The sequence below is a fragment of the Gadus chalcogrammus genome, chromosome 11 (genome assembly GCF_026213295.1).
Source record: "Gadus chalcogrammus isolate NIFS_2021 chromosome 11, NIFS_Gcha_1.0, whole genome shotgun sequence".
Classification (NCBI taxonomy): Eukaryota; Metazoa; Chordata; class Actinopteri; order Gadiformes; family Gadidae; genus Gadus; species Gadus chalcogrammus.
Genome location: NC_079422.1, coordinates 14,206,810 through 14,219,929, shown reverse-complemented (window position 1 = coordinate 14,219,929; position 13,120 = coordinate 14,206,810). Strand labels below are relative to the sequence as shown.

General features: G+C 44.1%; 1 protein-coding gene across 2 annotated transcripts; it reads left to right on the top strand.

Moving 5' to 3' along the window:
• The first annotated feature begins 2 nt into the window (after positions 1 to 2).
• tpbgb (trophoblast glycoprotein b) lies at positions 3 to 1,773 on the top strand. 2 transcript variants are annotated; one of them, XM_056602372.1, is made up of 2 exons: positions 3 to 209; positions 689 to 1,773. In XM_056602372.1, exon 2 carries the CDS (start codon positions 1,048 to 1,050, stop codon positions 1,606 to 1,608), a length of 561 nt encoding a protein of 186 aa, XP_056458347.1. In that variant the 5' UTR covers positions 3 to 209; positions 689 to 1,047; the 3' UTR covers positions 1,609 to 1,773. The 2 variants fall into 2 exon arrangements, with proteins under 2 accessions (XP_056458347.1, XP_056458346.1); XM_056602371.1 differs by having other exon boundaries at positions 3 to 1,773.
• Positions 1,774 to 13,120: the final 11,347 nt, after the last annotated feature.

The window sequence follows — 13,120 nt, the reverse complement described above, 5'->3', positions numbered from 1 at the left end:
GGTATCCCACTGTCTTGGAACCGGCGTGCAGAACGAGAAGGCACAAACGATAGCGTCATGTGGATTTAAGGCTTGATTGTTGTTTTTCATCCTTAGAAATAAGTTGTCTTGCAACGACAAAAGCTAAACGAAACGCGCAGTTCGTTTTTAAATGAGACAATATTGTGTCTTGGTATTTATTTCAAGTTTGGGATCAGGAATAGCGTGCTGTAAGTAACTCAAATAATTTACCACGTAGCGGTGATACCATTCAAGGAAATGTAGACTTATATAGTTATGGTTTGGGGCCAATTCTTTGGATCTATCCCATCAAGTTTGATTCGGAACTGAGGACCACAGCTACGCAGAGTCGGGGGCGAACCGCTGAAAAGTTTCCCGTCTCGGCACGGATCGAGGTCGTGACTGAGTCGGGTCCAATCGCAATTTTTACGTGCGGTATTCTTATCAGTTTTGGTCATCCTTGGAGTCAAAATGTGTACTACGCGTGTGAAAAGGGGTGGACAGCCCCAGGACGGACCGACACATCTCGGTCTGATTCGTGTGCTGTTTTTCTTCGCCGTGGTGTCGACCTGTGAAGGTTGCCCAGACATGTGTTTGTGCGCCACACAGACTGTTAAATGCCAAAATCGGGACTTGGACTCAATTCCACAACCATTACCAGACAATACTAAATCCTTGTTTGTTACAGGAAACAACATTACTAACCTCGGCGTGGAGTCGTTTCCTACCCGCCTTGAGCTGTTAACAGATCTCTATCTTAATGGGAACGAGATAAAATCTGTGGATTCAACGGTGTTTGACAATTTGCCAAACCTTTTAAGGCTGGATTTAACCAACAACAAAATCCTGCACTTTAGCGCTAGAGCTTTCCCTGTAAACAATACATTGCAAGTCCTAAACCTCAGCAGTGCTTTCCACAACCGCTCCTCCCTGGATGTACTCCTGAGTGTCCTGCAGAGTGGAATCCTCTCACAGCTCACCAGCCTGGACCTGTCCAACAATGACTTTGTCATCTTCCCGGGGGGCATATTCACCAGCCTCCCCAAGATGACTACCCTGAGCCTGCGAAATGGCTCCCTCATAGCTGTTCTGAACGGAACCCTCACTGGCCCCCCACTACGGGACCTGGACCTGAGGGACAACAGTTTGAGGGAGCTCCCCAACACCACCCTGGCAGAATTCAGCCTCAAGCCCGGCCTACGAGTTCTCCTAGCGGGCAACCCCTGGCGCTGTGACTGCTTCCTGGAGGACCTGGTGGAGTGGCTGAAGGACTCGGAGCTAGTGACTGACCGGCAGAACCTCACCTGCGTGGACCCGGCCAACATGAAGCACGTGCCTCTACTGAAGCTTGACGCTTCGCGGCTAGAGTGCAACTTTTCGGGCGACATGAAGGGGGTCCTGGAGACGTCCTACGTGTTCTTGGGTCTGGTGCTGGCCCTAATCGGGGTCATCTTCTTGCTGGTGCTCTACCTAAACCGCAAGGGCATCAAGCGGTGGATGTACAACATCCGTGACGCGTGCCGGGACCACATGGAGGGCTACCACTACCGGTACGAGATCAACTCGGACCCTCGACTAGCCAATCTCAGCATCAACTCTGATGTTTAAGGGAGGTGGGGACACTGTCTTTGATGCCCTGCAGTGAGCGAAAGGCAATATGTTATTATGGTCTGCATGAGAGGGTGCTTGCTCTTGCTTCTCTTACTCCCTGTGGAAATAACAGAAAACAATTGTCTGCCATGATGGCGCCTTAATCCCACCCCAATAAAGAAGAAGTAAAATAAAAAACACATGACTTCCATTGGAAGAATATACGCATGCTCCCGCATCTGGTAGCTGTGATGTCAATTTGTACTTTTTTATATACTTGAACATTGCATGGACAATGTGTCATTGCATCAACCTTGGGGGTGTAACTATGTTGTTGTGGTTTTCTAACTTAACTTAAAGGAGAACCGGGACAGAAATGACTTTTATGGCTTTTATAGGTAAATGGGTAGGAGTGCAAATAATTTATTGTCATTATTCCTGACTGTACTATACTGCTTGTCTATTAATCTATTGCTTTTATTGTATTTGGAAAGGCCTACTTATTGTGCTAATTACATAGTTTTTTGCATTGAGTAAAGATCTTTTTTTTTTCTGTGAAAAATGTTCCATCCTAAATAAAATGCCTCATCGGTGATTTTTATATTCATCTTTTTTCTCTGGCAAGAGTGAGTAGTTTGAGGAATTTGGGAACACACACACTCGGTTTGAGCTCAATGTTACTTTAAACACATCAGAAGCGCCTTAAGGAATGTTACAACTTGTATGAACCATACCACTAAAAACATCCTTTATTCACACTACACATCATGCTACAAGGTTTTCCAATGTGCTTTTTCTAAATAGGGTTAGAAACAAAAAAAATAAACGTCCAACATTATTACAGCCAAATAAGGTAAAACCATTCCAAAGATGTCAAAGGTACAGCTGATGAAGTGTTTTTTAGATGAATGCAATGCAAATGGCACAATTGAATCCAAATCATATAGGGAAAGAAGCGTAAAAGCCTTTCCTTTGTTGGAATGCTTCCCCCTTTGTTTATATGATCTATCCCCTGGATTGCTAGTGTCGTGTGGATAAATATGCATTTTGCTAAATAAGAATCGTTTTTACTTCAGAGAAAAAAAGCTGGCATTACACTATTACATAGCCCGTATTTTGTATATATATCCGTCACAGATTTAAATGTATGCCAGTTGTCTAGGTACGGAAATTAGCAAATTTCCCCAGGCCTTTTAGAGTCAATCAACGCGAGATGACAATGTGTATCTCTTGTGCATACTCTAACATTTTTAACAATCTCTTTAATGTAGTCTGCAGCAACATGTCGCCTGCAGCAATCCTTGTTTGGACCTGCCCTTGGTGCCCCTAACAGATCTGAGAATTGGAGCAAACCTGTCACCGACCAGAATGTCAAACCTCTCACTATGGTTGCTAAGTGTGGTACTGCCCAGGTTCCTACCACTTCTCTGTGTTTAAAATAAGCTGACGATGTTGCATCATGGCAATAGCTATGAAATGTGGTTCTGTATTATTTTGTATCTGTATTAAGAATACAATGCTGTGGTGTTGTGTACCCCCATGCCGTCTCTCTCCTATGGTTTTAACAGGTCCAACTGCTACGGCATGCCAAAGGCAGTGAGCATAGGCTCTTTGCTGGTGGTAAACCGAGGGCAACCTACAAAGGAGCAATTCTCAGAGGGCTGGCATAGACACCGTTCCCTGAAGGTGAAGTCTGCTTGCTGCTTCATCCCAGGAGCGAGGCCCATGTGCAGTTTGCTCACAATCTAATGTTTCCACAGTTACGGCGTGAGACTGTTCTTGTACGCATGTGGCGCGTGCTGTGAAATGTGTCATAAAAGAGGGGGCTGGGGTGTGGAGGAAGATACAGGTGAAGGAGAAACCCGACTCAGGGTAAGGATTGTTTTTCCAGCTCCTATTATAGATTGCATGGGTCTATTGCCATTGGTAAAACGGGTCCCCTGGACCCGTTTGAAGTTTAAATAGGTAGGATCTGAGCTCTGATGTGGGCTCGGGGCGAGAAGGGCCAGGGTCTGCTTGCCCACCTTCTGCCAAACAGGCATTGATGTTCGTCCTTGCTTAGCCAAGGCCTTGGTCTACTTACATCAGTTCAGTTTTGTTATAATGTCCTCTAAATATTTATTTATTGATGTGTGTGTGTGTTTTTATTTTCTATGGAAGCAATATTTGCACAGCAGGCTAGATTTGCTCTGCCGTTTCTGACCTTTAAGAGAACGCCGTTTTCTAAATTGACAGCATTGTTAAATTCCCCCCAATGTGCACAGCATGTCATACATGCTTCATACAAAATTTGATATAAGGTCTATATATATATATATGTGTGTGTGTGTAGGTGTATGGACCATTTACATAAAATAACTATGAAAAAAATACATAGGCCTTCTAACATGTGTCTATAACCGCTGCCCTACGTCACACTCTGAACTCCCTCTTGTCCACTTCATGAATAAGTTCTCCATTTACTCTACCATGTTTGCTGAATCCCATTCAATATGCCGGGGTTCTTTCCTCGTGTTGAGAGGCAGAGTGGCAGGTTATCAGATGGCCAGAGTGCCGTAATTACATTCACTGTGCTGGTCTGCTGCTCCACAAACACCTGGAGAGCTGCCGGGCCCACCGAGCGGTGCTCATGTAATGGCGCTTTGTGTGCTGACATTCAGGTCAACCGTAGAAATTCCCGACTTTATAACGTCGGCCAATAGATATAATAAAAAAGCAGAAATACCTCAAATGTCCCTATAAACCATGCAATGTTCTTAATGTTCAGTCGTTGGAGGGGGCATTTTATGCTCCGTCGCTCTCAGGTTTCTATGGTAATGTGATGATGGCTATTCGGCATCTGGGTTGGTCAACTGTGACCGACCCTCTGTCCCCCCACCCCCACCCACATACACACATTGTTGGTCGCCTTCCTCTCTAATGTGAATTTATGATGCAAGTGCTGCTGCTGGCGCGATTGCAGCGCGAATACAGTTGCATCACACTGGGCTTGATGTAGAAGCCCACCCTACAGACACACATACACACTCACGAACACACACACAAACGAAGACAGATCTAGACTGACAGCCCCACGGCCCACCCTGTGAGGGATGTCTTTCCACAAGTGCGCTCCAGAGGAAGAATCCAGATAACCACTGGACAGGAAGGAAGCCGCGGCCAGAAGACACTGGCACAGTAACATGCTGGTTGTGGTGGGATGGAGTATCTGGTGCCTTATGCGTGCGTTGTTTAAAATGTAGAAATTAAATTCATAGAGAGAATTACCTTTTCATGAGACTTGGATTGCCAGTGTCGAGGGTCAGGTGAGGTATAGCTGGCGGGTATTACAAACTTTTGAATGAGTCAGGTGCGCGATTGTTGATGATGTATAATGTTAATTACATGCTGACCTTTACTCTGTGACCTTTCCTATAGGACACTCTTGAGAGGGCTTTTTTTAACTTGTAAAAAAAGGAGAAACAACAATGCAACAACACACTACTATTCCCCATGTATGTTTTCTACCTGTGGCCCAACATTGTGTGGGTGTCTGCTCCCACTAACTTGTATGTCCAATGTTACTGGGGGCCCAGCCTTGTGTGTGGGTGTATGCTCACCAACTTGTACGTCCAATGTGCTAAATCCAGATTCATCCGAAGGCCTATCGCTCAAGACCATCAAAAACATCCTCAATCGTATTGTGGTACATATGAATAAATGAACCACCACTGTTGGAATGAGTGAATATCAGCACTTCACATTCACAGACCCATTGAACAAGACGGAAATATACTGTGGCTGTATTTAATCAGTTTCATGACGCCATTACGGGTAAATAATTTATGGTCCATAGGGAGTGGTATTTTATTGGCAGTGGCGACCTAAAAGCTGCCTCAAATCAGTAATATTATTTTTGTAGAGACCATCTAACCAAAACATTGCCTCAGTCTTGTGTGTGTGGGAAGGGGGGGGGATGCTCTGCTTAATTTCAGTTCTCAGGGATTCAGGGAAGTATGGTGTCCCAAAAATGAGTTTTATATAGGTTTAGTATAATAAGAAGTGAAGGTTAAGGAAGTGAATACGGTGATTAAGGAGGAGAGTAAGTCATAATACATTATCAAAGTGCCTGAGGTGTCTTGGTTAGATCATCATTCAAAGAAAAGCCGAAGTGTAACAGTAGAGAGTTTCTTACTCTTAAGGGCTGATGTACACTCTTGCTGGCCATCCTTGTGAAGCTTATTTTGGAGCATTAGTATGTTAAACTTAACGTGAAATAATGCTCAATTAAATACGTTGAAGATCGAGCATAGTACAAGCAAAGCTAACATGATTAAAAGTCTAAGTAGATTAACTTTTTAAGACATTTAAAAACAAATATATTATATATATATATATATATATATATATATATATAGATAAATACATCAATATTTATATTTTGCATTATCTTTTTTAAATAACAAACACATTATTCAATTGTTCAACTTTGTAAATAAGTAATCTGTATTAGTAACTATTGAGGGAGACCATGGCAACATAAGACTACACAAAGTAATTCCTTCTAACAGAGTGTTTGGTTGCTATGATTGTTTGCCGTTCAGCCTTGTTTTTTGCTTGAACATGGTCAGCGAAGAGGCGTTTACCTAAAATAACCTTAAAAATAACCCAACCATAAATCACTTTGCATGCTGGATACGTCATAAGTCCTAATGCAACAACGCTCTGATGGTTCACAGCTGAACTAAAGTCTTCCCTGAGCCATATCTCACCAGTAGACCTACTGCTCTTAAACTGCCTTGTATTTGAGCATTGCAAATCACTCTTCTTGAATGTTTTAATAAAGGCTCTCACTTGCGTTTAGTTAACATGGATCACACAGGTCCTGGGTTCCCACAAGTCTTTAATATAAAATAATAAACTGGGTGTATGTGTGTGTGCCATTTACCTTTCTTTGGTAATGATCACAACCCACCTTAGCCAATTGTGCCCACACCCTTGTCAACATGTTTTATTCACTTTAAAAGGAGACGAGTCCTAAATGCCAGCGAGGCGGGTAACAGAGGTGATGAGGATAATAGGTAAACAACCTCACTGCGCCCGACACACACACACACACACACACACACACACACACACACACACACACACACACACACACACACACACACACACACACACACACACACACAGACACACAGCAGAATGGAATACAATATTCTAAATGCCCTGTGTAACATGACCTCCATGGTTAGCAATCAGATAGTACTTGCAGATACCGTTATTAGCAAGCATAAGCCAACGCATCGGGCAATTAGGCTCTCTCCAGTTACCCTTCGGTACATGAGCCAGGTCGGGAGATAAGACGGATAAAAGCTCATTTAGCGATAGCTTATTCGAACTCTACCCAGCCGCCGGCTCGCATGCTCCACACACCACGGCGCGGTAGAAATACTCTTTGAATCTTTATTTTTACGATCCATTGTATCTGATGAGGCGTCACAAGCTAACGCAACGTTAAGGCTTTGAAATAGTCATCCCTCAAAGGCCAATTAAAGGCCAAATTCCAGCAATGCGCTCAAGTACACAGAAGCACTAGGCCTACATGCCAGGGGAGGATTAATCTAATCTATCTGACTCGCCCCAAATCCCTTGAACAGTGTAGAAGGGGAGAAAAGCATGAATAAAGCCCTGCATGTTGGAAGGGTAATTCACTGCTTCTGGTCAGGGGTGGTCATGATGTACACGAGACAGCAGGCCCTGTAAGATTATGTCCTACAGCGGCTTTTACATATGAAATACTCAAAGATTGCTTACTAGTCACATCCATGCAGGGTAGCTAGCTCTGGTTGCTTATGGTTTAACGAAAGCGGCAGTCCCCCTCTCATGTAGAACTCTGAGTGCGGGGTTGGGTACATCCGATTTATCATAATTGTGTTGTGTAATTGTGTTGCAGACGTATCATTCTGTCATTCCTGAGTCTCCATGGAATAGTCATTTACAGTGGAGTTACTCAAAAGTCATTTAAATGGAACACAAAATGTGTGTTCTCTGCTGCAAAATCATATCGCACAATGTTACAAATCATTTACTATTTCTCTGTGACACATTCCATTGTTTTTCCCCTGTCCTCAACAACACATTATGCTGATTTCAAGTAGACTTGTTAATGAGGAATATCCAAGCCACTTCCAGGGCTGAAAAACAGAAAATATCCCTGCAGGGCCTTATCGTTTAATGTAGATTTCCGGGGAAAATGTGAAGGTTAAAGGGAAATAAGCAAGGCTTACTTCACTGCCCATTGGCCTTCTGTTCTTTGGCCTTGTGTTTTATACATGGAGTGCTTTCAAGTTACTTGAGTTGAATTATAAAGCTGCATACAGTCTCCTCATTTAGCCTCACAATAAAGAGCCAACCTGAATCAGCGAGAGAGAGAACAAATATTTGATATGTACGACATGTGTAAGTATGCGTGTAAAATAAGGAGAAAGGTCGAGGAAAATCATGATCATTTAGAAATTTCACTTGGGACAAAGTTTGTCATCTGGTATGAAAAGAAACACGGTTTATTTTTCCCTACATCTGCTCATTAACTTAATATTATGACATCCCATCATCAACAAGGGTTTTGTGTATAGCACTGCACAGTGGGGTGGGGTATCTGTCTACTATGTGTGCACGCACGGACGCACACAGATGCAGACACACATCAAATGGTCTCTATGTTTTCTTGTGTATCTTTTGTGTAAAGAAGTAAATGTCTATTGTGATGAAGTGTTGATGACAGTCTGGATAACGCGTTGCCCCTTCTTTTATGGTCGATGGCAGCAAGCGCAGTCACAAGACGGTGCTTAAAACAATGTCTGTTGCTGAAGCCCATGGATCTTTTTGTGTCGCTTCCCTCTGAGGTGCTGTTTGTGAAGATTGGTGCTTGTGCTAGATCAAGCAGATTCTGGATAACAAGCAGGGAGCCAGGCAGAAGGGGCGGATTTGTCGCCCCTTTTCAATGGGCTTCTCAAGGGACACAGACAAGCCTTATGAGAAGCCTGTGACTGGGGTGTGTGTGTGTTTGGGTGTGTGTGTGTGTGTTTGTGTGTGTGTGTGTGTGTTTGTGTGTGTCTGTGTCTGTTTTTGTGTGTGTGTGTGTGTGTGTGTATGTGTTTTTGTGTGTGTGTCTGTATGTGTGTGTGTTTGTGTGTGTGTGTGTGTATGTGTGTGTGTGTGTGTGTGTGTGTGTGTGTGTGTGTGTGTGTGTGTGTGTGTGTGTGTGTGTGTGTGTGTGTGTGTGTGAATGACGGTCAGACATTAATGGCCGGTAGCCAAAAGGTAAATTAGGTTCTGTGAGTGAGGAATGGCTCGCTGCCAAAAGTGCGTCCTCAGGTCACTGTATGGTAATGTAAAGTAGAGCCCAGAGTCAAACCTTGGAGATAATGCCACGCTATTGGATGACTGCTTGGCTATCCCATTGCCACCCTGGGTGATCTAGATTAAAAAGTAATTGATAGTTCACACCATGATACATACAGTGCAGAGGACAAAATAATGGGATTGTCAATCACTTCTGTAGTACACCGTTTCCTGCTAGTTTTCCTTGCATGAGGAATACCACAGTACACCACAAATCTCTGACTTAAGTGAAATGAACAGAGGAAACCAGAGCACACGTTGAGATGGACTTTCTGGCCACAAGGCAATTACATGGAAGAAATGCATATGGATGGAAAACAATAAGACAACACCTACCCAGCATGCACACGCCTACCAAGTGAGGCTGCAGGGACACGCATGCACGCACGCACGCACGCACGCACACACGCACGCACGCACGCACGCACGCACGCACGCACGCACGCACGCACGCACGCACGCACGCACACACGCACCCTCCCACCCTCCCTCCCTCCCTCCCTCCCTCCCTCCCTCCCTCACTCACTCACTCACTCACTCACTCACTCACTCACTCACTCACTGACTCACTCACTCACTCACTCACTCACTCACTCACTCACTCCCTCCCTCCCTCCCTCCCTCCCTCCCTCCCTCCCTCCCTCCTACCTGGAGCCATTGCCCCAAACTATACTTCCCTTTACCCATTCCTTCCTCCCCGCGCTGCCACGCAAGTCAAGGTTTTATTTTTCTTTATATCAACAAGCTACACAAGTTTAATTAAACAAGCTACACTTGACACATTAGGTGGTAAACAGTCATTTAGGATGAGGTAGCGGGAGCGGAACCTTTCGTGTTTATGCCTCGGGTGCTCATCGTGTTACTGAGCGGCAGGATTTAAAAAAGTTAGAGACTGTCTGGCTGAGCACATCCACACCACTGCACACATACAGACACACACACACACACACACACACACACATACACACACACACACACATACACACACACACACACACAAATGCATACAAGGACACAAACACACACACGCACGCACGCACGCACGCACGCACGCACGCACGCACGCACGCACGCACGCACGCACGCACGCACGCACGCACGCACGCACGCACGCACGCACGCACGCACGCACGCACACACACACACACACGCACACACACACAACAGCTGTCAGCCAACACGGTTGTTCCGAGGTAATAAGGTGAAGATACGTATATTGCTGGGGAGTCCTAGGGACCGGGATGCCTACACAAACACAAGGCCCTTTCGCCGAAGGGCAACACGGTTTGAAAACCATGAAGGAAGGGAAGGAAAAGACAAGGGAAAAATGAGCATGGCAGAGGTTTGATAAACTGCTCACGTGGCAACAAATATTTTGCACATATTGTTGATAGCAACTGCAAACACTCAAGTTGAAAGTAGAAACCGTCGACACACAGAAACCTATTTAAGTCAACAAAGGCTTTTGAGTCATTTGTTAGTTGGAGATAGATCTCTCATCAGGAGCATTGACAAATGATTAAACGTTTCTGGACCATTGCAATTGCAGTGTCAAATCATACTCTAAACATATTTTTGGGTTTGTGTTTAATCCTACAGTGTATAGTCAGCTTTGCAGCTCCTGCTACAAGTATGCTTGGCATTACCTTGATCTTGCCTATAGGTAACACAGATGCTCTCTGACACCAATAGGCGAACTAATGAGTCCCAGAAGGCTTTCACTGATATACCCTAGTGGGCTTGTTAGAAAATAGTCAGGGAGAAGAGGGCATTGTACGGGTACATAGAGCGAGACTGAGTTACAGATCTGAGTGGTTTGCTTCAGTGTTTGATATGAGGAGAGAAAGGACCTATGGAAGAGAAAGAGGAGAGACGCTTTCCTTTGACCACAAACACATTCCTGGGGATCAACGGAGACGAGAGATTGAGAGAGTAGGATTGTGTGGTTCTTGGGGAACTTTGTTCCCCGCTAAGCCATGTTTAGTTGCAATATTAAACACTTGAAGCCTTTTAAATCTATCATGCCAACCAGTTCCACTTAAATTGGAGCAAGTATTTTTCTATGATTGCATTTAACAAATAAGTAGAATATACAATTAGGCATGTTTCAAACAAAGGCAGGTCACATGTTTTGTTTAATGAGCTTGTTATTCAAGCTTGGTGCACTCGCATATAAAAAATAACAACAGTGTTTGTATTAGTAAAAAAGGTTGACCGTTAATTATTGCAAATCTAGATTAAAAACATTGAATAGTATCTATTTCTGGTCCACGTAATTAATTCAGTTAGCAAAGCCACTGTAGTCATCAACTCAAACTCAAATACGCTGATCCTCTGCATATTTATTTTTATCCCCACTGCCGAGATTGTCATCGAGCTCCATACACTAACAATTTTATAGATGCTTTATTAATGAACTGTTGTGATCCCCAGCCGAGGACTATATATACTAGACTCAATTTGTTTGTACACGGCAACAAATCACTTAAAAATAGAAGGCGTTCTGGCAGTCACTCTTTCGCTGCATTGACCCAGAGGACTCGGAGACAGATGACCCATTAGGATTGGGTGACCAAAACGGGAACTCAATCTAATGGCTCATTTACCTTCAGAGATGAGCCCGGCTTTATAGCACGACCTCTCCCAAAGAACCCTCTGCCACATGTAATCTCACACATCACTGTCCAGCTCAATCACAAAATAATATCATACACATTAGCGTAGGCAAAGACCATGAAAATCCCATTTTAAATGTGTGCCGTTATTCTCTGTGGCGATTTCGTGATTGGGAAGCTGAAACTTCAGCTGATGAGAGGAAGTGGAAAAAGTTGTTGAAGGTAAAAGGGCCACATTCATTTCAACTTCTAATGGAGGTATTTTCTTTTCATTTAATTGTAAACTCTTGGAAATAGATTAAAACCACATCATTAAATTGTAATGTATTCAGTCCTGGTGACCCTAGTCTCCAGCAGCAGCTATAGTTAACAGTGGGCCTATATGAACGGCTCCACTGGGCTTTTTTCTCAGCTTATTTTATATTTCTGTTCATGAATTAATTAAGATGAAATTTTGTCACACAACTTTCCATGCCAACTAAGATGATCCATAAAGGCAAATTAAGCAATTATGGCATTGTCTTATTGATGCCTGACTCATATATATAAATATGGATTGCTTTTAAAACCCTCTTGCCCTACTTGTTGTGTGTGTGTGTGTGTGTGTGTGTGTGTGTGTGTGTGTGTGTGTGTGTGTGTGTGTGTGTGTGTGTGTGTGTGTGTGTGTGTGTGTGTGTGTGTGTGTGTGTGTGTGTGTGAAAGAATGGGGAGTTGGAGCAGAGAACATGGGTAAAGCAGGGAGAATATAAGGTGCAGTCCTCTTAAGGCAATTACCGCCGGATCTCGTCTCCATCTCCCTCCATACCTATAGCTATTATATGCACGCAGAATATATAAACGGGAGGCAAGAAAAGAAACTGTCAAGCAAATCCTCCAACTCCAACCATAATTACAATGGCTCAATATGGACACGCTCCTTTGTTCAGACAGATAGCTCTCCCCAAGATAACTTGGGTAAGAAAAGGCTAATGAGCCCCACACACCGTCAACAGAACTGCCCCCCCTTATCCCCAAGCTCCCCTCCCCAGCATCAAACAGAGAAAAGCAAAGACATCTGGCAACTCTTAACAAGCATTTCCTTACTGACAAGTGTCTGTCAGCGCCTTCAAAGTACCACAGGCAGCAGCATCAGGTACCATACCACGCCTTCCTCTGCTCAGCAGGCGAGAGGCAAATGGGTTATTAGAGCCTACTCCATTTACACTTGTTGGGAAAGGATGGAGAAGAAATGCAAGGCCCCCCCCCCCCCCCTTTTATGCTTTAGTTCTGGTTGTATTTAATTAGCCAATTCACTGGCTGCTTCGCCGCCTCAGCGGGCACAATGCTTCCTTGTATATTTGAAAGGAATTTGTCAGTTGCTGCATCGGCATCGCAGCGTATCCAGGCATGCAGACTGAAATGGTACATAAAAAGTCCCCCTTCCTTCTTCTCTGGCAAGAGCTGGTGGAAAGCAGATCACGTTGGCAGGCGGATTCTGGTATTTTGTTGGTCCAAGATAACCTTTACAGAATGGATGTTTGGGTTTCTAT

Coding starts and splice junctions, on each gene's coding strand:
- tpbgb (XM_056602371.1), top strand. CDS start 472: ATGTGTACTACGCGTGTGAAAAGGGGTGGACAGCCCCAGGACGGACCG.